Source organism: Jaculus jaculus, chromosome 1 (genome assembly GCF_020740685.1).
Source record: "Jaculus jaculus isolate mJacJac1 chromosome 1, mJacJac1.mat.Y.cur, whole genome shotgun sequence".
In the NCBI taxonomy this organism is placed as follows: Eukaryota; Metazoa; Chordata; class Mammalia; order Rodentia; family Dipodidae; genus Jaculus; species Jaculus jaculus.
The window spans coordinates 176,776,078-176,803,465 of NC_059102.1; the positions used below are offsets into that span (position 1 = coordinate 176,776,078).

The 27,388-nt window shown below is 39.0% G+C and overlaps 2 protein-coding genes across 2 annotated transcripts; both read left to right on the forward strand.

Moving 5' to 3' along the window:
• Positions 1 to 10,863: 10,863 nt before the first annotated feature.
• LOC123463692 (olfactory receptor 140-like) lies at positions 10,864 to 11,771 on the forward strand. Its single transcript, XM_045159882.1, is given in 2 exon segments — positions 10,864 to 11,278; positions 11,281 to 11,771. Coding segments are annotated over 2 exon segments (906 nt in total).
• Positions 11,772 to 25,374: 13,603 nt separating this feature from the next.
• Positions 25,375 to 26,283, forward strand: LOC123463676 (olfactory receptor 4C3-like). The gene has a single exon (XM_045159881.1). It carries the CDS (start codon positions 25,375 to 25,377, stop codon positions 26,281 to 26,283), a length of 909 nt encoding a protein of 302 aa, XP_045015816.1.
• The last annotated feature ends 1,105 nt before the right edge of the window (positions 26,284 to 27,388 follow it).

Genomic DNA, 27,388 nt, shown 5'->3' on the forward strand with positions numbered 1-27,388 from the left:
TTCATTCCTCTGTCAGCTCTCCTTTACTTCAGAGGAATACGTGAAGGCAGACAGCACAGTTTTTCTCAATCTCTTTCTTTAAAGACACAGCTTTTAAAAATACAAAATACATTTCAGCTACCCTCTCTGTGGAGATTACTGGACTTCTTTGGAAATTCTATAGGAGCATCTTCCAATATTCTTCAGATTCTGCAGAAGAAATCATTTTGGCTTTCTTTGTTCTTGACTCTCAGAATTAATAATGGAGATTGGAAGCATTAGCAATAAAGACTTTGAAATTTATGAATTCTAATTAAGTGTAGGATGTCAGGGGTTGAAGTGTAGAGGTCAAGAGCATTTCAGATCTTGGAATAGAGGAGATGCAAGGTTAGGAGGTACAAGATGGGGCTTCAAGGGTGTGGCAGAAGGTGGATGACAAAGTCTAAGGAGTTATCAGCCTATGGCCATGTGCTGTTAGTGGTAAGGGACAGACATGGGTAAGAGCTGGGCATGACTGTGTGGCATGGGATGAAGGTAAATTTGAGGTGATTTCCTATCTTTGACTTCAGGTTGGGGCAGGGCGTCTCATACTCATTTAGTTACACAGCACTCAGCACCAGGTGCTCTGTGAGAATAAGAACCTCCTTCTACTACCCCTTTCTCTTTCACATTAGCTAGCCCAGTACCCATCGACTAAGTAAATGATTGTATGAATAAAGCATATAAGACTCCTATATGCCAGCTTTATTTTTAACCTCATTGAATTCACTCCTTGAAAGTGTTCTTCACTGGTGCAGTTACACTGTGGGACACCTTCATATATGAAGGTGATTGGAAATAGACTGGATAGTGAAGACACTATTAAGGTATCTTGGAGCATACCCTTCTTCTGGGTTAATATGTTCTATTTTTTGAAGTTAAAATATTAATTTAACCACTAAGCAGATAAGAATACCAGAGTTTATTCTTTCCTTTTCCCAGGTTTAAGTCTTTTCCACAACAGTACATAAAAGGGCACTGGGCATGACCATCAGTGCTCTCCATCTGAGCTCTTAAGAGGTCACCATGGCTCTGAAGACCCCTATTAATTTATCTACAGCCAGTGTTCTCTCTTTCCAGGTGACCACATTTGATCATTTACTTCCTTATCCCCTACATCTCTGATGCATAGTAGATGACTTTAACTTAAATCCAGACTGAACCAATGATTGGTCTTGGGAAAAAAGCTTGAGCACATAACAAAATCTTCTCTTGGACCCAATTTCTTCATTGTAAAGGTGGCATCTCTTTTCTTAATTGATGTGGAGTTTGAATGAGATAAGGTATAAGGAGCTCAACTTACAGTCTGATATCAATACACGCCTGTTTTCACTCTATAAAAAATAGCTCTCTGGTCCTTGTCCTTTCCAACTCTACTTGCCCCCAGCTTGTGATATGTCCAAACAGCTGTATTAAAACCTTGGAAATAGTAAATTTTTTTTTAATTTTTATTAACATTTTCCATGATTATAAAATATATCCCATGGTAATTCCCTCCCTCCCCACCCCCACACTTTCCCGTTTGAAATTCCATTCTCCGTCATATTACCTCCCCATTACAATCATTGTAATTACATATATACAATATCAACCTATTAAGTAGCCTCCTCCCTTCCTTTCTCCACCCTTTATGTCTCCTTTTCAACTTACTGGCCTCTGCTACTAAGTATTTTCATTCTCACGCAGAAGCCTAGTCATCTGTAGCTAGGATCCACATACGAGAGAGAACATGTGGCGCTTGGCTTTCTGGGCCTGGGTTACCTGACTTAGTATAATACTTTCCAGGTCCATCCATTTTTCTGCAAATTTCATAACTTCATTTTTCTTTACCGCTGAGTAGAACTCCATTGTATAAATGTACCACATCTTCATTATCCACTCATCTGTTGAGGGACATCTAGGCTGGTTCCATTTCCCAGCTATTATAAATTGAGCAGCAATAAACATGGTTGAGCATGTACTTCTAAGGAAATGAGATGAGTCCTTTGGATATATGCCTAGGAGCGCTATACCTGGGTCATATGGTAGATCAATCTCTAGCTGTTTTAGGAACCTCCACACTGTTTTCCACAATGGCTGGACCAGAATGCATTCCCACCAGCAGTGCAGAAGGGTTCCTTTTTTTCCACATCCCCGCCAACATTTATGATCATTTGTTTTCATGATGGTGGCCAATCTGACAGGAGTGAGATGGAATCTCAATGTAGTTTTAATCTGCATTTCCCTGATGACTAGTGACGTAGAACATTTTTTTAGATGCTTATGGTATCATTTGTATTTCTTCCTTTGAGAACTCTCTATTTAGCTCCTTAGCCCATTTTTTGATTGGCTTCTTTGATTCCTTATTATTTAACTTTTTGAGTTCTTTGTATATCCTAGATATTAATCCTCTATAGATATATAGCTGGCGAAGATTTTTTCCCATTCTGTAGGTTGCCTCTTTGCTTTTTTCACTGTGTCCTTTGCAACGCAAAATCTTTGTAATTTCATCAGGTCTCAGTGATTAATCTGTGGTTTTATTGCCTGAACAATTGGGGTTGTATTCAGAAAGTCTTTGCCAAGACCAACATGTTGAAGGGTTTCCCCTACTTTTTCCTGTAGCAGTTTCAGGTCTGATGTTAAGGTCTTTAATCCATTTGGACTTAATTCTTGTGCATGGCGAGAGAGAAGAATCTATTTTCATCCTTCTGCAGATATTTATCCAGTTTTCAAAACACCATTTGCTGAAGAGGCTGTCTCTTCTCCAATGAGTATTTTGGCATTTTTATCGAATATCAGGTGGCTATAGCTACTTGGGCTTACATCTGGGTCCTCTATTCTGTTCCACTGATCTACATGTCTGTTTTTGTGCCAGTACCATGCTGTTTTTGTTACTATGGCTCTGTAGTATAGGGTAAAATCAGGTATGGTGATACCACCAGCCTCTTTTTCCAAGGCTTTAAGGCGAAGTATTAGGTCGTTTACTCTCATCAATTGACAGGTCATCCAGGGAAAGAATAAACAGAGAGGCATCTGGACTAAATGAGGACATAGAAGGAATGGACCTAACAGATATATACAGGACATTTCATCCAAAAGCTGCAGAATATACATTCTTTTCAGCAGCACATGGAACATTCTCTAAAATAGACCATATATTAGGACACAAAGCAAATCTTAACAAATTCAGGAAAATTGAAATAATTCCTTGCATTCCATCTGACCACAATGGAATTAAACTACAAATCAGTAGCAAGAAAGGCTATAGAGCATACACAAAATCATGGAAACTAAACAATACACTACTAAATGATGAGTGGGTCAATGAAGAAATCAAAAAGGAAATCAAAAAATTTATAGAGTACAATGATAATGAGAACACAACATACCAAAATCTCTGGGACACAATGAAGGCAGTTCTAAGAGGTAAATTTATAGCTTAAGTGCCTATATTAAGAAATTAGAAAGGTCGCAAGTAAACGACCTAATGCTTCGCCTTAAAGCCTTGGAAAAAGAAGAACAAGGCAAACCAAAAATCAGTAGATGGGAAGAAATAATAAAGATTAGGGCAGAAATTAATGAAATAGAAACAAAAAGAACAATCCAAAGAATTAATGAAACAAAGAGTTGGTTCTTTGAAAGGATAAACAAGATTGATAAACCCTTACCAAATCTGACCAAAAGAAAGAGAGAAGAGACACAAATTAATAAAATCAGAGATGAACAAGGCAACATCACAACAGATTCCAGAGAAATTCAAAAAATCATAGGGACATACTACAAAACCATATACTCCACAAAGTATGAAAATCTGAAAGAAATGGATGATTTCCTTGATCTATATGACCTACCTAAATTAAATCAAAATGAGATTAATCACTTAAATAGACCTATAACAAACATGGAGATCCGAACAGTTATCAATAATCTCCCAACTAAAAAAAGCCCAGGCCCGGATGGATTCACTGCTGAATTTTACCAGACTTTTAAGGAAGAGCTAACACCATTGCTTCTTAAGCTTTTCCAGGAAATAGAAAAAGAAGGAATTCTACCAAACTCCTTCTATGAGGCCAGCATCACCCTGATACCAAAACCAGGCAAAGATAGAACAAAAAAAGAAAATTACAGACCAATCTCCCTCATGAACATAGATGCAAAAATTCTCAACAAAATATTGGCAAACAGAATACAAGAGTATATCAAAAAGATCATTCACCCTGACCAAGTAGGCTTTATCCCAGAGATGCAGGGATGGTTCAACATACGCAAATCTATAAATGTAATACATTACATAAACGGGTTGAAGGACAAAAATCACATGATCATCTCATTAGATGCAGAGAAAGCATTTGACAAAATCCAACATCCCTTCATGATAAAAGTCCTACAGAGACTGGGAATAGAAGGAACATATCTCAATATAATAAAGGCTATTTATGACAAGCCTACAGCCAACATATTACTAAATGGGGAAAAACTGGAAGCTTTTCCACTAAAATCAGGAACAAGACAAGGGTGTCCACTGTCCCCACTTCTATTTAATATAGTTTTGGAAGTCTTGGCCATAGCAATAAGGCAAGAGACACACATAAAAGGGATACAAATTGGTAAGGAAGAAATCAAGTTATCATTATTTGCAGATGACATGATTCTATACATAAAGGACCCTAAAGAGTCTACTAGCAAGCTGTTAGAGCTGATCAAAACCTACAGCAATGTAGCAGGATACAAAATAAATACACAGAAATCAGTAGCCTTCATATATGCTAACAACAAACACACAGAGGATGAAATCAGAGAATCACTCCCATTCACAATTGCATCAAAAAAATAAAATACCTTGGAATAAACCTAACCAAGGAAGTAAAGAATCTATACAATGAGAACTTTAAAACACTCAAGCGAGAAATTGCAGAAGACACTAGAAAGTGGAAATAGTAAATTTTTTAATTAGAGATTCAAGAGTACATCACATGAATTAAGCAAGCCTTACTTATCTAAATGAGACTGAAGATGACCCTGTAATTTCAGACTTACAAACCAGCTGGAAAACAGAGTCACACTCAAAGGAGAGGGGGAAGAAAAGTATTAGCTACAAAGAATGGCCCTCACCCTGCACACTTCTCTATCTGGATGCATCCATTATAACAAAGTAGTAAATGTAAGTAAATTTAGCAGCCAAAGCAAAATAACAACCTGAAGAGACATTTGTAGGAACTCTGGATTCAGTCACAGTGTGATTACCATGGGATTACTACTGTTGTCTGACGTTGGGAGCAGTCTTGTGCAATTGAGTCCTTAACTTGTGTAACTCAGGCTAACTGTGCATAGGAAGTGTCAGAACTAAAGTAAATGGTAGGATAGGAAACTGTTACCTGCAGAGAACTGGAGTACTGTTGAGTGTGGAATGCTCACACACTAGATATCAGAAGTGTTGTGAATCAAGAAATTATTTTTCCTTTTAGATAAAATTCTGTTTGACTACCAAATAACTTAGGAAATGAGGCTAAATTATCTATGAAGGGCAAAATAAACTTCATTTTCAGTCTCATTATAGTGATGAAATAATATTATGCATAGCCCAGTTCTAAGTCATGCATTCAAGTAGACCACTTAGATGGAGATAAAATTTTCTCCATTAGTTCCAACAGCTGTTTTGGTGAGAAACTACAAGTCTGGTAGCTGAGAGGGTGAGATTGGGCCACATTGATCACACACTAGCTTACTTAGTGTTAATGCTTTTCAAAGGAGGAATATAATTTATAGAAAAACATGGATTATTATTAAATAACAGTGGTGGTAAAAAATGTTAATTAAGACCAAAATGATGAGCTCCTGAAAATCCACTGATGTCCATTAGTTACCATGCTATAAGAAACAAGTAATCTATCTATATATTTTTTTGGAGGTAGGGTTTCATTCTAGCTCAGGCTGACCTGGAATTCACTATGTAGTCTCAGGGTGGCCTCAAACTCATGGCGATCCTCCTACTTCTGCCTCCCGAGTGCTGAGATTAAAGGCATGCACCACCACACCCAGCATTAGTAATCTATATTTTATGGTGGGTATCTAAATTGAAAATGCTCTCTGACAATTCATCTCAAAGGTATATTATCTGTACCATTTGCTCACCATATGCATCTGAGCATTATCTTAGGGATCCTTAAGTAACTTCTTACATGATGAGGTTCTTTGTAGTATTAAAAACAATGAGTCTTTGTTAATATGTATACAGGACAGAATAATATGCAATCATTGCAAACCATATTTTTAAAGAATTTATAGCAATATAGGAAAAATTTCATATTACAATATGGGTATAATAAATTCAATATATGATATGATTTACAGAGTACAAATGAGAAGTAAACAGAAGAAGAAGAGCTGAAAAATATATTAGGAAGTTGTTTTTCTTTTATTGTAAAATAAAGTAAATTTTACCCTTTAAATGTTTCCTATGTTTTGTATTTATCTTTGCTATTTCATTTTCCCCCTTTGCCTGAAGTCTTATACTGATGTATAGCTTTTAAAAAGCCAGGACTATAAACTTAACCTTCCCTTGTGTTCCTTTTGCCCTCTCTGTGTTGAGTAATCTGGGGTCTAAGAGAAAATGGTGTGGTGTTGAAGGGGGATTCAGGCTGAGGAATCAGAAAGCATGAAGGCTAGAGTTATGACTTGGGCTAGCTACCTAATCTCTCTAGGTCAAAAGCTTACTATTTTAAAAGCAAAGGTATTACATAAGATTATCAGAAAAATCAACTGGAAGTGGTCATTTGGGAGGTCTCCTGTGGCTTATAAATGGATGGATCCTCTATCTGAGCTTTGAGAACATATCATTCAGATTGTGACAGATTTCCAAGCCAGAGAAGAGATTTCCAAAGTATAGTGTCTCATTACATTTTTCTTCCTGTAGGAGAATGCCAAAGTATAGTTTCTCACTACATTTTTCTCATTGTGGCAACTTTCTTTAAACATATCTAGACATTTGACATATGCAACACTCAGAGCAAAAGACTGGATGATGTAAGAGGATGGACAGGCGACCTGTTAGCATTCATGTGGATTCTACCCGTCTACTGTGTCAGGATATAATACAAATTGAGGTAAGAAACTAGTTCCAGTTTTTGTAAGTTGTCAATATCTACACTTTCACTTTTCATATCATTAGGCATGATTCAAGGTTTGGCAATAAGGATGTTAAATGCACAGAATTCCTGCTTTCAAGATGCTGTAAGGATACATTAGAGGATTGGAGGCAGACCTACCTAAAGTAGGGTACAGAGAGCTAGAATGGAGTTACAAGCTGGATGCTACAGGAACACAGTGGAAGGCCTTATAACATAACCTAGGGCAGGGAAGAGATTGCACTCCTTACAGAGATGAAAGCTATCAGTGCTTAGCTTTGAAGAGACTGTTTAAGATGAAGGCCATTTTCCTAGTGTTTCCTGTAGAAAACTTGGTCATGAGTGAGTGAGCATGCCTGGATCAGGAAATTTAGTTGGTAAAGTGATAGCACACAGTAGTGGACAAGGATAGGCTCTGAAGAATGTGGATGGGTCAGTAATATCCTCATGATGATAATGAAATACTTAGATTTTATTCTGGATGTAAAGGGAGCCTTGGGCATTTAGAAATGGGTAATGAGATGATTGGAAGGTTGGCTTTTAAGCCACTAGGACTACTATGTATAAACAATAAATATATGGGTAAATATAAAGCAGAAGAGACTGGCTAGGAAGTAATGAGAACATGAACTTATTTTTTGAATTGACTCCAGTCTAGTGCTAAGAAAGGTGAATGAGGCACAGCTAGAGCTCAGAAAGGTTTTGGGAATGTTTGAATATAAATAAAAGAATGAGTGGATGAATATGGATCAATGCCAAGGAACAAGATTTGTTAAGAAATGGTGACTGATTTTGGGATTATGAAATGGACTACTAGGCTGAGGTGAGGTTTTAGTAAGTAGGGGAGGACATACAGAAAGTCAAGTAAGTTGGGATGGAAATAGAAAAGTTCAATTTTGAGGAAATGTCCATTTGAAATGAGAAGTCAAGAATTAGAAATATCACTAAAAAAAGTGCAGAAGGATTTCAAGGAAATTGTCTATAAGTAGTTATCTTTAAAGAAATGATGTACAATTAAAATAAATTGAAAAGTAAAATATGCTGTTATGTATAATGTATGTTTATATTTTTTCCTGTTTTCACATTTTGATTAGCATATAATGATTGCACATAACAGGGCATAGTGTGACATTTCAACACATGCATACAGCAGGCACTGATCAACTCACGGTAATTAGCATGGTTATCTACTTGTCATTTCTTTGTTTGGAACCTTCAAAATCCGCTCTTCTTTTCTTTTAAATTAGTTTTGTATTCAGCAAATACAGTCAGTTTGGCACCATTATTAGGCTCATCTATGATCTACCCCCTCCCCATGGCCCCTCCTTGTTGAGGTATATGGGTCATGCATTGTGGAGTTAGCCCATAGTTATGGGTAGGATAAATGTCTCTGCATATCATGACCCAACATGTGGCTCTGACATTCTTTCCACCCCCTCTTCTGCAAATTTTCCCTGAGCCATTTTGGGTTCATTTTTGGTCTGCTTCAGTGATGAGGTGTTGGGGGACTCTGGGGCTCTGGCTCTCTGTTTTGGTAGGGGTTGATTTTTCTCTGTGTTGATCTCCTTCCCCCTTGTGCTGGTATCTGGTTCATCAGGAAAACAGCACCCTTTCTTATTTTGCCAATTTTTCTTCATTTCAGCCAGGGCCCTTTTGAGTTATGATGGGGTGGCTCTCTCCTTATGTTCTACATCTATCTGAAAAAGAGAAGCAGAGAGCCAAGTGTGATGGCACACGCCTTTAATCCTAGCACTCGGGAGGCAGAGGTAGGAGGATCATCATGAGTTTGAGGCCACCCTGAGACTCCCTAGTGAATTCCAGGTCAGCCTGAGATAGAGTGAGACCCAACCTCAAAAAAACAAAAAATAAAAAAATAAAAAAAAAGAGAGAGAGAGAGAGAGAGAAGCAGATTCTCCAACAGAGAGTATGTTAGCACCAGGACAAGTGAGATAACACTTACTCTTTTTTTATAGAGCATTTAATACGTGTAGGCCCTCTTATAGCCCATGATTGATGGTAGCTTGATAATGGAGAGTGGGGTTATGTTTGGGTGTGGTTCTGACTTGTTTCCCAGCTCAAGCTATGGGTCTTGTACCACTGAGGGGCTCAGTTAGTCAAATCAAGAGCAGTTGGTTCCCCACCATGGCTGTGTGCCACTATTTCACTTGTGTGGGCATCACAACAGGTTATTTGCTGCTCAGTAGGTTAGACCATGAGTTACTTAGACAGATATTGGTCATTTTCCCCCAATCGCCCATGTAGCACCTTCTGGCATAGACGCACTGACTGTCTGGGGACTGACTGTCTTCCAACTTCCAGCCATGCCATTTCATTTTACATGTCAACAGCATAAGGTGTCTTCAGCAGTAAGGTCTTACCACTAACCTTTGGTGGGTCATCAGGTACTCTGACAGAAATCTGTCTTTTTTTAGGAAACCTTGTAGGTCTCTCTGATCAAAAGCTCATTGTGGATGATGCCACATTATGGTACTGGGAATTACAGGGCAGTGCCCACTGACAGAAGGAGGTAAAAGATAAATAATATACAAGAGTTAGAGAGAAGAGAGAGAGAGGGAGGGAGGGAGGGAGGGAGGGAGGGAGGGAGGGAGGGAGGGAGGGAGGGAGGGACGATGTAGAAGATTAAGGTCAGTTTTCATCATACCCTCTCTGGTGTCTTGTGGTTCAGGTGTTCCCTGTAAGGGCCTGGTGAAGGTTCAGCCATTTCAAAATCCTCTCTTCTAAGTCTTTGTAAAATATATAATAGACTACCAAGAAGTATAATCAGAGAATTATGTTGTAAGACAGCATTATAAAATGTTTTCAAACTGAAAAATAGACCTATGGGCTAGGGAGATGGTTCAGTAATTATTATGTATTCATATCTTTCTGTATGAAATATATTAATACGTATTTTAGGAAAGCAAGTGGTCAAGAATAAAGTACAGAAAAATACAGGAAAAATTTTGTGCCAAATCCAAAAGTGTTCTTTGTACATTGAAATTCTGGGAACTGAGATGTGGCTCCTTACATCTTGAAATTTTTCCAACTGCCTGAAAAATATAGTGGAAATAAAGATTTATAAGAATTTTCAAAAAAAGGGAAAATGTTTTGCTGTTTAAGCATCAGTGCCTGAGAGGGCTTGAAAGCACTTGAGAGTGATTTCCCAGAACCCACACGGGTGTGGCCATGCATATGCCTATGTGTAACCCCAGTCCGTACTGCAGGAGGAGAAGGGCAACAGGGAAAGCTGGAGAATCACTGGTGTTTGCCGACTGAAAAAATGGAAGCTCTTGGTTCAGAGTGAGACTTATTTGAAGTAAATGCATGAATTAAAGAGAAGGGCATTCAAAGTTCCTTTTGGTTTCCACATGCGTGTGCAACATACATGCATCAGCACATACACACACGCACACACCACACATCACACACCACACCACACCACATATATTTTATATACACATGTAAAAAAATATTGCTTTTATGCTTTAAAAAATAAACTACTATGTATCAAACAGTAAGATGTATGTTGATACGTACTTATTTTATTTGTTACTTAACACTGCTGCTAATCAGAAATGCAGAATAAGAACTGTATTAGTATTTTTGCTCCTTGTTTTGGGATTCCGGATTTAGTTAATCATATCTCATGAACACAATTCCCATACTACCAGTTCCAATGAATGTTTTGAAAGTGAAAGTAACAAAATGTTCTTGTGAACTCTCTTGCTGTAGGCCAGAATTCATGGACAGTCCACGAAACATCACAGAAATTTTCATGCTGGGACTCTCACAAAATCCCCAGGTACAAAGAGCTTTATTTTTGCTCTTTCTGTTTGTCTACCTGGTCTCTGTTGGGGGTAACCTTCTTATCATGATCACTGTTATCTTTAGCCCCACCTTGGGCTCCCCTATGTATTTTTTCCTCTCATACTTGTCTTTTATTGATACCTGCTATTCCTCCTGCATGACTCCTAAACTCATTGCTGACTCCTTGCATGAGGGGAGAGCCATTTCTTTTGAGGGCTGCTTGGCCCAGTTCTTTGTTGCTCATTTATTGGGAGGAACTGAGATCATTCGGCTCACAGTGATGGCCTATGATCGCTACGTGGCCATCTGCAAGCCCCTGCACTACACGACCATCATGACCAGGCACCTCTGTCCCTCCTGGTGGAGGTGGCTTGGCTAGGAGGCTTCCTGCACTCATTGGTTCAGCTCCTCCTGGTCCTTCAGCTGCCCTTCTGTGGGCCCAAGGTGATTGATCACTTTGTGTGTGACTTATATCCTTTGCTGGAGCTGGCCTGCACCAACACCTATGTCATTGGTCTGCTGGTGGTGGCTAACAGTGGTGTGATCTGCCTGCTGAACTTCCTCATGCTGGTTGCCTCCTACATTGTCATCCTGCGCTCTTTGAGGTCCCACAGTGTGGAGGGGAGACGCAAAGCCCTGTCCACATGTGGGGCCCACTTCACTGTGGTTGCCTTGTTTTTTGTGCCTTGCATATTTATTTACATGAGGCCCTCAACTACGCTGTCCATAGACAAAATAGTGGCTGTGTTTTATTGTATTTTGACACCCATGTTCAACCCCCTGATTTATACTCTGAGAAATGCAGAGGTGAAAAATGCCATGAAGAATCTGTGGAAAAAGTGAAGAATCTGACTTAGGGAGACAGCTCGCCTGGCAAGAGTGCTTGCAAACATGAGGGGCTTCAGACCACCTTAGTTCGTCTATCACTTGTGTACATAGCTGGTCTTAGCCACACATGCCAGTAATCGCCATCTTGTCAGAGCAGACACCATAGGAGCACTGGGGTTTGCAAAATGAAAGCTCTTGGTTTAGATTCTGTTTTAAGGAAACATGTGGATTAGTAGTTGAGGACATCAGATACTGATATCTATGAGACCTGTGGGATTTTTTTAAAATTCAGGATAACACTGCTATGAATGTTTGAGTTTTTTCATAATATAGCCATGTCCAAACTTTTTTAAAAATTATTTATTTATTTATTTATTTGAGAGTGACAGACACAGAAAGAAAGACAGATAGAGGGAGAGAGAGAATGGGGGTGCCAGGGCCTCTGCAAATGAACTCCAGACGCGTGCACCCCCTTGTGCATCTGGCTAACGTGGGACCTGGGGAACCGAGCCTCGAACCAGGATCCTTAGGCTTCACAGGCAAGTGCTTAACCGCTAAGCCATCTCTCCAGCCCATGTCCAAAATTTTTTATCAGGAAAATGATTATATAAAAATCAGTTTAGTTTCTTCTCATCAGTTTACCCTAAACTTAATAGCATGGAGGAACAATCTCTATCTTATTCACCCAAGTTTAAGAAGGAAGTTCTTCAGTGGGGAATAGTGAGTGTCTGGTGAATGGAATCCTTTTGTTGAATATTAGTAACCTAGCTCTCCAAAGTGGGCACAGAATATGGATTCCATTAGTGTCACTGTTCATTCACTTTTATCTGTTTTGTATCTACAAGAGTATCAGAGGAATCTTTAGCTTGGGACATTGACAATATAGCATATTAAATTAGAAATGACAGACTAAATCATGGAAATATATAAAGGCTGTTCTACACTAAAATTAACATGTCTATATCTATAGTTATTATCTATCTATCTATTTATCTACCTATTTAAATTATAACATAAAGTTGAGAAATAAATTCCTACACAGTGTGTACAGGCAACGCCTCACCACACACAAATGATCAAACAGTGGTTTAGTGCTAGGCATTGCTCTTTTTTTGCATTGCTCACTTCTTGAACAAGATCGCATATTATCCTCACAACAATTGGCATGCTTTCTTTTTTTTAATATAAAGAGACAGAAATAGAAACTGAGTTACTTAAGCAAGGTCAAGCTAGGATGTATATGCAGATTCTTGTCTTTAAGTCTAATTTTGTCATATTACATATGCTTCATGATGTGCTGGTTTCTCCCCAGTTGCTCATGTTTTCCACTCTTGAGCTTCATTTTGCTCACAACTCTGTCAATTTTTGATATTCTTGTTCAGATTTAAAGTCCAGAGCCATTACTAAGCATATAACCAAGGAAGCATGGATTCTACTTAAGGTACTTGGCAAAGCATTCACCCTGATTACACGCTGGCCTGCAGTCCGTATGTCTCACTATCACTTGAAGCTTCTGAGTTCTCTGATCAGCTGTCATAGGTCTTCTACTTGAGGTCTGGACTGAGTTGACACCATGATGAAAGGAGATTTTATTTCTTTTCAAAGGTTCCATTGGCTAAGATAATAATAAAGAAACAAAGTGAAAACATTCACTAGGTGCAACAACATCACTTATGTAATGACATTGGATAGTTTACCTGGTTTCGTTATCTCACCATTTCACTGTTTTACACGTAATGCCAGAAAAACTATGCTGATTTTCAGCTCTTGGTTTAGATTCTGTTTTAAGGAAACATGTGGATTAGTAGTTGAGGACATCAGATACTGATATCTATGAGACCTGCGGGATTTTTTTTAAAATTCAGGATAACACTGCTATGAATGTTTGAGTTTTTTCATAATATAGCCATGTCCAAAATTTTTTATCAGGAAAATGATTATATAAAAATCAGTTTAGGGCTGCGCTCTTTGAGGTCCCATTGTCTCATTGTACACTAATTTAATCAATTTACTTAAACAGTATATTTGTCTCTGTTTCTGGTCATATAAATATTTTCAGTGTAAGACAGAAGTTAAAATGCAGCTTTGAAACAACAGGGCTGTAAATCCCAGTGCTGTAAAGTTCAGTATGTTATCTGTATATGTAGGCATAATCAGCTAACTGTTTAGAAGTAAGTCTGTCATAACAGTAGCAGTCACTAACTCTGTGGTTGGAATCTATTTTACTTGCTAAATTTTCATTTATATTTTGTGTTATTTTTATTTGCAAGGGTGTGAGATTTTTTTTTTCAAATCAATAAAGACATGTAAAAACAGAGCATGCTATAATTTGTAAGTCAACTGGCTTAGATCAAAATAAAAACATCAGATGCCCTTCTAGATTCTGGGAATAAAGCACTGGATACAATCACACTAAAATTTCTGTTTTCAAGGAATGAATTACTATATGCAATTTTCTCTGTCTGGGAAATTAATGTGTGGGCAGAGGATTTGGCAAGTATCAAAGGTCAATGCTTACTTAATTGCTTCCTTTTCTTATATGAGGTGATTTCTTATGTCAAAATAGATACACCTCTCTGAAAACTATGTTCTGTAGAGCTTACTGTCAAGCACATTATGTGATTTTCTTCATACATTATGTTAGAATATTTTTACAAATTATTATGACCCATGCTTCTGGTAGTCACACCATTACACATCCTGGAGATAATTTAAAATGAAAAATACTTCTGGAAAACAAAGTTTTATTATGTTACATCATAAGTCACGTGAGAATAAAACAATGTCACATTCTAGCATGAACCAACTTAAATAGTGCTATCTCCAAGGTTGTATGACTGAATTTCTTCAGTATCTTTCAAGTTTCTCCCGTTCCTGCATCTCTGTAGCATAGTCGTGGGGCAGCTGTCCATGGTGCTTACTTTGGCTAGGCACTTTTTTCTTTCAATTTTTCTCACTTAACCTCTACATCAAGCTATGTCTCTCAATGAAAGATAAAAGGATCAAAAATTCCTAAGGGGTTACATATTGAGAGGTGATTTTCCCTGACACCTTATATATATCATTTACATCTATTCTTTCCTAAAATTGATAGATTGTATTGATGGTAGAAGAAATATATTTTACCAAATAAGGTCAGATACACTGAATGTGTTTAGACATGATATTAAAAATATCTAGGATACAATCCAGCCTTACTATAAAAAAGAACTGGGAAATATCAACTTGCAAAGGAAAATACAATCAATAGATGCTGATCTAGTTATGATGCAAATATTGCAATTACCAAACACTAAAGCAACTACTATAGCCATGCTACCAGTTATAAAGGGAAAACACACTTGAATTAATGGAAAGGCAAAAAAGTGAATTAGGGCTGGAAAGCGGCTTCGTGGTTAAGGCATTTTCCTGCAAAGCCCAAGGACCCAGGCTTGACTCCCTAGCCCCCATGTAAGACAGATACATAAGGTGGTACATGTGTCTGGAGTTCATTTGCAGTGACTGAAGGCCTTGGGACACCCATTTTTTGTCTCTCTTTCTCTTCCACCTTCTTAAATAAATAAATATGTAAAAGAGATATTTTGAAAAGGATAATTAAATAAAAATAATAAGAAGAATCAAATTAAAATTTTGGAAGTGAAAGATAAAAATAATCAGGATAAAAATTTCATGGGTTGGACTCAATAGAGTGAAAATGGTAAAAGAATTAGTCACTTGAGGATAAATCAATAGAAATGATTGACTGTGCTCCACACATGGGAAAGATAAGATTAAGAAAAGGTGAACAGGGCTGGAGAGATGGCTTAGTGGTTAAGCGCTTGCCTGTGAAGCCTAAGGACCCCGGTTCGAGGCTCGGTTCCCCAGGTCCCATGTTAGCCAGATGCACAAGGGGGCGCACGCGTCTGGAGTTCGTTTGCAGAGGCTGGAAGCCCTGGCGAGCCCATTCTCTCTCTCTCTCCCTCTATCTGTCTTTCTCTCTGTGTCTGTCGCTCTCAAATAAATAAATTTAAAAAAAAAATTTAAAAAAAAAGAAAAGGTGAACAGAGACTCAGAATTTCTGGAGCAATATCAAAATGTGTAATATTAATATCACAAGTCTCAGAAAAAGGGAAGAAATAATATAGTTCAGAAAAAACCCATTGGTTAAAATGTCATAAATTTGGTGTCAGATATATAATTATAGCTTCAAAAATCTTAGCAAACATCCAACTGAGGAACTTCTAGGGTTCCACCCCAGATACATTATAATGAAACTGGTAAAGACAAAGGCATTTCACAAGATTCCTCTTGTTAACTATTTTTAGTTTTGATGTCATTCTGGTCAGAAGAGATACTCTGTATGATCATGGTTTTCTTACATCCTCTGAGGCTTGCTTATGGTTTCACATATGATTTATCATGGAGAACGCTCTGTGTGAGCTGGAGAAGAAAGCACATGCTGCTACTGTGGCATCCAGTGTTGTCTGCCTGCCTGTTTCATCATTCTGGCCAGGGGCTTCCTTTCTTACTTATCATCTAGATGATCTGCCATTGTTGATACACAACAGGGAAGCTCCCTGCCATCACTGTACTGAAATCTATGTTTTCACTCAGGTCTATTAATATTTGATTTATATATTGAGGTATGTTCATTGTGGTTGCATATATATATTTATAACGATCACATCCTCTTGATAAATGGACACCTTTGTCTTGATTCAATGATCTTCTTATATCTTGTCAGTTTTTATACTTTGTTCTTTTTAATAATTTCATACATGTATATAATGTATTTTGAGAATTACCTCCCCTTTTCTTTTTATCCCCTCACGCCCTATTAAGCCTCTTCTTTTCACCTAGCCCCCTTCCTACTTTTGCATGTTTTATTTTTATTTTTTTGTGGCCAGTGAGTTTAGTTAGGGTTTCTTGCGTGAGCATGGATTATTTATTGCAGTATGGACAACTTACCAGTGGCTGAACCACTGAACATGACTTTTCCTCTCCCAGCAACAATTAACTGCCAAGAGCTCCTTTGAGAGGAGAGGACCTCATGGGTCTCTCCTTCACCCAATGTGGAATGTTGACTGGCTCAATTTTGTGCAGGAAGCCACAGATGTTGAAAGCTCATGAGTGTACAAGAGACAACATTCGACAGCATTTCTCCCCCTTTCTTTCTACTCTTACATTCTTTCTGCCCACTCTCCCATGTTATTCCTTGGAGGGAGTGAGAGACAATTAATGCATATTCTCTCTCATATGCCGATCCTAGCTTCCAATGTTTAGATTTGTGTGTTTAAGTTAGAACGATTGTCTGTAGAGTTCAGGAGGCTAGAAAAGAGCCATGGGGAAAGGAGAAGAAATAGTCGAACACATGCAGTGTGAAGGCCGAGTGGGGAATAGTGGGGAGGAAGACAGTTTGAACAGGAATCAGGGTGGGGGAATGGTGGAGAGGAGGCAGTGGAGGGAGCATTAATCAAAACTAAAGATGAATGAAAAACATGAGAATCCGAATACTGTGTAAACCAATTAAGGTGTATCTAAAAAAGAGACTGAATGAAGGTGCTCTTCATGTAGATAAAGCTGCACCCAGAAGTATACGTTATTAAAACAAAAAACCCAGAACTAAGTGTGAGACCCCCTCCCCATGAGTCATTGGTCAGTGACCACTAAAACAATACACGCTGCTGTGGGATAAAACAATACTATCACTCTTGAGTGCTCACCAAACTAAATGCTATGTCCATTACTGAATACACTATACATTTATTTATTTATTTATTTATTTGAGAGCGACAGGCAGAGAGAGAAAGAGGCAGATAGATAGATAGGAATGGGCATGCCAGGGCCTCCAGCCACTGCAAAGGAACTCCCAATGCCTGCCCCTTGTGCATCTGGATAACGTGGGTCCTGGGGAATCGAGCCTCAAACTGGGGTCCTTAGGCTTGACAGGCAAGTGTTTAACCGCTAAGCCATCTCTCCAGCCCACACTGTACATTTTAGTTATAGGATGTAGAGAAGCGAAACTGGATCTGAGGTGTAAGTTGCCTCCATTCTGACCAGCTTTTGTGGCACGAATGGAAGGAGCTGTGCTGGCTGCTGGATGAGAAGAGTCATCACAAGGCTTACCCAACTGGTGACTGTGGGTGCTCCACAACCAAACAGCCAGGCAAGATGAGCCCACTGTTGCAACAGTGGAATGACTATTATAGGGTAACTAACTACTTCTGATTGGATTAAAGGCCCATTCCACAAGAGGTAATTCATTCCGGTACTGTGAACAAAACTACATGTCTAGGACAGTGACAGGTTCTAAGGGGAAACCTGTATTGTTATGCTGAATGGACAGGATGCTTCTAAGTGTGTATATTGATAGCCACAGACTAATACTGTTTTGCCTTGATCAGAGAAAATTCTTTTTGTGCTGGGCAGTGCTTAATGCAGAGATGCAAAGTAAGAACAGTAAGTGACTATTGTCTGCTCAGCCCTAAACAGGACTACTTTCTTATTCTCCTCCTTTTTCTCCTACTTTTAAAAATAATTTTTGAATAAAAGTTTAGTACTTTGGTTTTCATTTTCTTTTAAAAAATTTATTAAAGAAAAAGGTAGAGAGAGAAAGAATGGGCGTACCAGGGCCTTCAGCTGCTACAAATGAATGCCAGACACGTGCGCCCCCTTGTGTGCATGTATGGCATTGCAAAGCTTGCATCACTGCTTATGTGGAACCTGGAGATTGGAATATGAATTCTTAGGCTTCACAGGCAAGAGCCTTAACCACTAAGCAATCTCTTCAGCTATTGGTTTTTATTTTCAAGGAACACCTTCTTCCATCCCTTTACTTCCAGTCTACATATGTTCTTGAATATTTGAGGAGAGACTCCTGTAGGCAGCATACAAATAGGCCTTTTCCTAAACCATTCAGATATTCAGGACCATTTGATTGGACAATTTACAATTCAAAGGAATTATTAGAAGATTCACAAGTGTGTAAAAATTAAGTAATGTATAGTGAACACCCAGTGGGTCAAAGTGATAATAAAAAATATCCAGGAGGTGAGGATTTCTGATCAAAGTGGCAGACTCAGAACCACGCCACAGCTCCAGTGCTAAGATCAGAAAGCAGGAAGAACTGAGGACAAGCACAATCTACCAACAAGACAAGAACAGATCGCTGGCTTCTGGCAGATGAACTGCCCCTCACACAGCAGCCAGGGCCCAGGTGAAACCAGGGAGAACCTGGCCAGACAAGCGAGTATGCTGCATCCACAGAGAGCCGGATAATTGGGCCAGGGTGATGCAGATAGACACTGAGGACACTCAAAACACACCAGTGCAGAAATCCAGAAGCTTCTGAGAGCTCAACACTAAAGTAGAATGAAAGCACACCCATGGAGGATCAGGGAAGTTTGTGGAAGAGGAGGCAGAAAGAATGTAAGAGCCACAGGTGGGAAGGACTATCCAGAGACCCAGCCCTCCCCACAACGAGAGACTGCTGCTCTCACAGCTCATAACCTACAACTACATGGTGAATATCAGCAATCCCACTAAGATGGCCCTTAGTGGAGTGGGAACAGGGAGAATGAAATGATGGGACCAACATATGATGTGTCCATACAAAGTTTCTACTTGATAAAAATGTAGGAAAAAATCATATTCAAAAAATAAAATTGGAAGCACAACATACCAACACTTTTGATTATGCTACATTATAATGACAGAAAATTTACCATACCACAAATTCTAAATTTTGATCTTTGAAAAAAGAATTTTAATATTTTATCACTTATTTATTTGAGAGAGAGAGAGAGAGAGAGGGAGAGAGAGAGAGAGAGGGAATAAGAACGGGCACTCCAGGGCCTCTATCCACTAAAAATAAACTCCAGACCCCTGCACCACCTTGTGCTTCTGATTTCTGTGGGCACTGGGGAATCAAAACTTGCTCCGTAGGCTTTGCAGCAAGTTCCCTAATATCTAAACTATCTCTCCAGTCCAATTTTGATCTGTTTTAAAATAATTTATTTATTTACAAGGAAATAGAAAGGAGAGAGCGAGAGTGAAAGAGAGAGAGAATGGGCACACCAAAAGGCATCCTGTCAGTACAAATGAACTCCACATACACCAGTTTGTGTGTCTGAATTTATGTGGACACTGGAGAACTGGACCCATGACTGCAGGCTTTGTTACCAATGCCTTTAACCACAAAGCCATCTCCCCAGCCCTAACTTTTGATCTTTTTTCTGAAATAATGATGGGTGCAGTGATTTATAGCTTCTAGTTAGCCACTGTTCATGAGGTAAATGACCCGTGTTCTGTAGTGTGCTGTCCTTCCAGCCTAGTTAGATATTATGTCTTGTGATTTCACATTTGTCTACAAAATGATTGTGTATATATGCAATACTAAACAATTTGTTATGAAATAGTCTGTTTAGAAAACTTTTGCCCAACTCTAGGCTGCGTAAGTGTTCTGAGAATGCATAAGGCCATGGTTGTCATTGGAATATTTTTGACTTACAATGTTTTCAATTTATGATTGAATTCTTGGGACATAACCCAATTATAATCTAGAAGCACCCTTATACATATGTCAAAGCACAACATGGCTTCATGGAGTTTTCTGAATCATTAGTTTCTACGCATATTTGACATAAGCAGACAACCATTAGCAGTTTCCAATATCCACTTAGAAAACCAATGTGTATCTCCACCCACTCCTCTGTTCTAACACCAGGAGTTGGCCATGTAGGAGGAGCACTGCAGTGGCATTTCATGGTGGCTTATGTGCTTTCCAGGTGACTAGAGCAGAGGACCTCTTCTGCTTCTTGTATGGCCAGTAGTCATGTTCTGTCCTGAAGTGATTATTCAAGGCTTATTTGGTTGTCTAAAATTTTCATATTTATATATGAAATAGATGTTATGATAGAATAAATATGCAAGAGATTTGTTGGGGATTTAGGGAGTAAAGGTGGGAATAAGGCAGGTTTGACTCTTATGAAGAAAAGAGGGGAAAAAAGGAAGGAAGGAAAAGTTCCAGATTTCAATGTAGTTGTAAGAAAATTTTGTCAAGACTGGAGGGATTCTGGGTTAAGTTAAAAAGAAAAGAGTTTATACTCCTAGAGACTGGGGTTAGAGAGGGGATTTTGAGGAAAGTGAAGAAGGTTGTAACTGTCTTGAGTAGAAGTGGGAACATATTCTGGGTGAAGAAATACTGTAGGATTACTGAGCAAGGATGCTGGGCCTTTTAAAGTAAGGGGAATAAGTTGGTAGCAGACTGAATCTTCTCTATTTTGTCACTTTTAGGATCTTTTAGGTCAGGAAACAGAAAGTTTGGAGAAGGCTTAGAAGGGGATGCATCAGTACTGGATAATTCCCTGATGCATATAAACAAGCGGACTGGAAACGTAAATGGTCACACACTTCATGAAGGAATGTTTGCTACATTTATCAATGATTATTAATCACATTTAGGCCTGTGGACCAGAAATTCCATTACGTATGCATGAAGTTCTTTCCCTGTTGAATTAATTCCTATATGAAGATTTTTTTTTTTTTTTTGGCTCAGATGGGAATGTGGATTTATGGAGAGAAATGTGCCAGTCAATCCTATTAGCATTAAAATGCAAGTAAAATTAGCTCAGCAACACCATTTATTTGATTTCTTAATTACTTGTTTTCTAGCCTACTTTGATTTGGAGGTGTATACCTGTGGATGCTACTCCTTTCATGTTACAGGTTCTGGGTTACTTGGAAATAGGACTGTCTATTCACTTTGATGTGCCTGGCTTTTAGCAAAATATTATCTTATGTGTAGTAGGGTCTGAATAAAGTAAATACAGAAGGGTGGAAGTGGTAAAAACGTAATTCAGGTTGTTATGACCCTAGTTCACTCCATCTTTCAGCACCCTGCACTGTAGAGGCCTGAGGAATGGACAGCGATTCTGTTCTCAGCTTTGTAGAGGGGAGTTGAAATCGATGATGTCGTGAGAGGGCACCTCCCTGTGCCTAGAACGGAGTGCCCCATAAACACTGGTGATGGTGTTTTGTTGTCAGTGGCTTCCTTTGCCATCAGCTCCTGAAATACCTACACTCTCTCTTCTTCTTTTTTTTAAATTTTATTTTATTATTTTTCTTTTCAGCAAATACAGGCCGTTTGGCACCATTGTTTATGCTCATCCATGATCTACCCCCTCCCAGTGGACCCTCCTTGTTGATATAAATGGGTCGTGCATTGTGGAGTTAGCCCACAGTTATTGGCACAATAAATGTCTCTGCATATCATGACCCAACATGTGACTCTGACATTCTTTCCATCCCCTCTTCCGCAAAATTTCCCTGAGTCATTTCTTGATAATGTCTGGACTGCCCCTCTAGACACAAGTTGGACGCAGAGTAATTTAAGAAGCAGAGAAGAAGTTTCTTTCTTGGGAGACCAAACTGTATTCACAGGGATTAATTAACTGATGGACTCAATATTGTCCCAACAACAGAAGTTGCTCCCAGGACTGCTCTAGTCGGTGATCCTATGAGGGGGAGGGAAGTGGTCTCCCTCAGAGACACAGAGTGCATGCAGGGTTATAGCCCTGAGCTACTTTTCCGCCTCATAAATAGCTCTTTACAGCAGCAAAGGGGAAAGATTGGCTCTGTCAGTGCTCCTGAATGTTCTTCTTATAAAGCTGAGTGAGCAAGCTGCTTTCCATCCCTGGTGTCTCCTCCTGAAGATTAGCTGCAGTGCTTTTCTGACTTGCCAAAGCCAGAGGAAGAAGGCAGTGGGGGTGGCGGTTATACAGGACAAGACACAGCTTAGCACCAGGAAGGATCTAGAGCCTGGCTACGCTTCTGCCTTAAACCACACACGTGGCTTTAGATTAACTGTACTGCATTTTTCTGAGTCTCAAATAAAAGAAGATGATTTTCAGCATCATCATGTTCTTCAGCAAATAAAAAGAAAGTGGGAGATGAAAACGAATTCCTAGCTACTTATAAGTGAATGATCCCCTTTGGGCTTTACAATTAATTCAATGGAATCAAGAGTATATAATTTTCACCTCAGGTAACTTTTTTTTGCTACTGTTGTTTAAAAATATTTTATTTATTGCTTATTTGCAAGGAGAGAGAGAGAGAGATAATGGGCTGCCAGGACCTCTTGCCATTGCAAACACAACTCCAGATGCATGTCCCACCTTGTGCATTTGACTTTACATAGATATGGAAGAATTTATCCCAGGCCCTCAAGCTTTGTTATCATGTGGATTTAACCATTGAGCAATCTCTCCAGCTCTGTTTATGTTTTTTTCCCATTAATTATGTACACAGTGCATATTATACAGCCATGTTGGTTCTTTTTCTTTTAAGTTTTATTTTTATTTATTTACTTGAGAGAGGGTAGAAGGGAGGGAGAGAGAGAGAGAGAGAATAGGCTCAAGAGATCCTCTAGGCACTGGAAATGCATTCCTACATGGCTGTATGTGGGTATTGGGGAATCAAACCTAGTTTTGCAGACAAGCACCTTTCACCATGGAGCCATTTCTCCACCTCTTAGATAAGTTATTTATTTAGTTAGTTCGTTATGAAAGAAAGAGAGAGATAAAGAGAAAGGGAAAGAAAAAGAGAGAGAAAGAGAGAGGGAGGGAGAATGGGTGCACCAGGGCCTCCAGCCACTGCAAATGAACTCCAGATGCATGTGCCACCTTGTGCATGTAACTTACGTGGGTCCTGGGGAATGCAGCCTTGAACTGGGGTCCTTAGGTTTCATAGGCAAGCACTTGGCCACTAAGCCATCTCTCCAGCCCTTAGGTAAGTTTTTTAATTGATGGCAACTATATAATCAGTGTTTCACTTCACTGTATAAAAACAGTGTGTATTACATCTAGGACATTTTTTGAGGTAGGGCTTCACTCTACCTCAGGCTGACCTGGAATTCACTATGTAGTTCCAGACTGGCCTAGAACTCACAGTAATCCTTCTTCCTCTGCCACCTGAGTGCTGGGCTTAAAGGCATGTGACACCTCACCTCTGGCTCTCATCTAGGATTTTAAAAACATAAAACTGAAATTTGGGATCACATACCTGGAGTTTAAGATTGTTTCCAGGTTTATCATTCCATGATGTTGAAATGTAAGGAGATTGTGAAGGTACTGTGTTATCCTCAGATCTAATCAATGTAAGTTTTCAATGATCTATTTTTATTTCATTTAGCTTTCTGAGACAGAGTCTTGTTACATATCCCTGGCTGGCCCAGTGTTCACTATGTACCCCAGACTAGCTTTGAACTCATGGTGATCCTCCTGTTTCAACCTCTTGTGTTCTGTATCACAAGCACACACTACAAAGCCCTGCTTGATAATATGTTTTTTGCTAATATATATTTAAAATAAACGAAGAAAGCAACCTAAAATAAAGTAATATAATTTCATTGGCATTTTCATTAGATTCCTCAGAAAAATTGCTTTGAATAACCCAAACAGGAAACTTTGTCTTTGCATGTAGTACCATGCACATCTGGCTTCTGTGGGTCCTGGGGAGTTGAACCCAGGTTCTTTGGCTTTGCAGGAAAGTGCCTTAACTTCTAAGCCACCTCTCTAGCCCCTATATATGTATTTTAGAATAAAGGGTAGTATAGGCACAGGCTTTCCCCTAATATCATTATATTCTGACATCTAGGATTATAATTTATAGCTAATTAAGGTATGCCTTCTGAGCTAGGCATGGTAGTGCATGTATGTAGTCCCAGTATTAGGAAGGCTGAGGCAGGAGGGTAAGTAGCCTGGGCTATTTAGTGAAATTCTACCTTAAAAAAAGTGAAGACAAGACAGAGCACCTATTCTTTGTCCCCTTGTAGTTTCCCATTATCCAGCCAAAAAACAGATACTCATGTAGTAGAGTGATATCCCAATTAAGTTCATTTTATTACTATTTGTTTTACATCCAGTCCTCTTCATAGACTGTAGGCGTAGTACATGGACTTTTGCTAAGGCAAAGTCAAGCGAAATACAGATGTAAGATATATAAAGGAGATAATAGAAATTAGGTTTACTACTTTAGATGTGATGCTGTCCACACCAGGGCATGAGTAAGGTAAAGGAGTCAGGAGAGGAGTGGGATCCTTGGGACATCTTTAACTGCCACCTCCTCAGTTTCTTCAAGTCCTGCTGCAGTTAATATTGCCTTCAGCAAGACTATCTAAAAGTAGATAAAAATACTCTTCAAAGTCCAGGTAGAAAGCTGAAATTCAAAAGGTATGAGCCAGATAAACAGAGATTTAGGAGCTCCTAAATATTCTTTCTCACACACCATCCTGTTTATCCTGAAAACAGAAATGCAATCCAGTTTGAATTAGAAAGTCAAGGTTAAATGTTTAATTTCAACCATAACAAAAATTGCAAATTGGAATGATTGTTATAATTTTCATCTAGTAACTGTAATATTTAGTTCCCAGAGAAACAAAAGACATATACTCACATTTTATGGGTAAAAGAATAAATTGCTATAAGATTTTTGGACCACCGTGGGTTAAGAGGGACACAGGGAACTGGGTGTGTCAAAGCAAACTTTGCAATCATTTCCATCCCCTGGAATTAATTCCTTTATTTATTTATTTTACTTTATAGACACTACTGCACCTGCGCTTTCAGTACATTCAGGATCTATGGAAATACCACACAATATTACAGAATTTTTCATTCTGGGACTCTCACAGAAGCCAGAGGTACAGAGAGCTCTCTTTGTGGTCTTCCTGATTATCTATGCGGTCACGGTTTGTGGCAACATGCTCATTGTGGTCACCATCGCTTCCAGCTCTAGCCTCGCTTCTCCCATGTATTTTTTCCTTTCTAACCTATCCTTTGTTGACACCTGTTATTCTTCTTCTTTGGCCCCTAAACTCATTGCTGACTCCTTGCATGAGGGGAGAGCCATCTCTTTTGGTGTCTGCTTAGCCCAGCTCTTTGGAGCCCATTTTCTGGGAGGAGTTGAAATCATTCTGCTCACAGTGATGGCCTATGATCGCTATGTGGCCATCTGCAAGCCCCTGCACTACACGACCATCATGACCAGGCACCTCTGTGCCCTCCTGGTGGAGGTGGCTTGGCTAGGAGGCTTCCTGCACTCATTGGTTCAGCTCCTCCTGGTCCTTCAGCTGCCCTTCTGTGGGCCCAAGGTGATCGATCACTTTGTGTGTGACTTATATCCTTTGCTGGAGCTGGCCTGCACCAACACCTATGTCACTGGTCTGCTGGTGGTGGCTAACAGTGGTGTGATCTGCCTGCTGAACTTCCTCATGCTGGTTGCCTCCTACATTGTCATCCTGCGCTCTTTGAGGTCCCACAGTGTGGAGGAGAGACGCAAAGCCCTGTCCACATGTGGGGCCCACTTCACTGTTGTTGCCTTGTTCTTTATGCCATGCATATTTATTTACATGAGGCCCTCAACTACGCTGTCCATAGACAAAACCATGGCAGTATTTTATGGTATTCTGACTCCTATGCTGAATCCACTCATTTACACTCTGAGGAACGAAGAGGTAAAAAGTGCCATGAGAAGGTTGTTCACACTGTAAGAAACTGAAGGTAGGTAATGAGTGGTAAAATGAAAAATACACTGTAAATGTGGAACAACCAAAACTTGTTTTTTACTGTTGTGTTTCATCTTATTCCATCTATCTATTCGTCCATCTTCATAGACTTTTCTCTTGAATTGTACTTTATTATAAAATTAGCTGTATAAAGTTCATATAACCTAAGTTCTCAATATTCCTATTTCAGAAATAAGGAAACTATTGTCTGATGTGGTCAATTTGCTATTTGATCAAGGCTGTATAGTTTTACAACTCAAAATCATTACTCTTGATCCATTATCCCTGTCTTTGGGTGGCAATCCATTTGAATCTGTGTGACAATTAACTGGGCTGAGGCAAAAATAAAACTTTCATATTATCCGTGTATAAGCAGTTCTGTATACATCCAAGACTGTTTTCTTTCCTTCTCCTCACTGTTGTAACATCATCAGTGTGGCATCTACACTACAGCAGATGGTTAAGGGCTTGGCTCCAAGCTCTGTGATCTCAGATAGATGACTCTTAGTTAGTCTCAGTTCCTGTGATTATTAGTTACATGACTTTAGTAAGTGAAAAAGAAACTATCTATATGGTCTTGATGCTTTAAATTAAGACTATAAATATTTTAGATTCCACATTTAAGTGAGATCATGCAGCATTCATCTTTGTATGTCTGGATTATCTTACTTAGTACACTCTCCATGTCTATCCATGTTGTAACTATTGAAAGGATTCCCTATATTTTTCAAGGGAGGATTTTATTCTAGCCAAGGCTGATCTGGAATTCACTCTGTAGTCCTAAAATAGTCCCAAACTCACCGCGATCTTCCTACCTCTGTCTCCTGAGTTCTCAAATTAAAGGCATGCACCACCACGTCCCATGGATTCCCTACTTTTTAAAGGTATTAATTATAACCTCAATAAAACTGGGGAAAATGTAAAGGCAGTTTATGTTTCAAAGTGTTATTTTGAGAATTAAACTAGATCATGTAGATGTTTTTAAAATACAGTTTCCCATACATAGGAAACTCCTAACATGTTTGATATTGCTGTGTCGACCTCAGTCCTTTCCTCCCACAAAGAGATTGCTTTATTTTCTCTTATTAAG

What these genes read in the sequence shown, in the direction of transcription:
- LOC123463676 (XM_045159881.1), top strand. Translation starts at nt 25,375, where the DNA reads ATGGAAATACCACACAATATTACAGAATTTTTCATTCTGGGACTCTCA.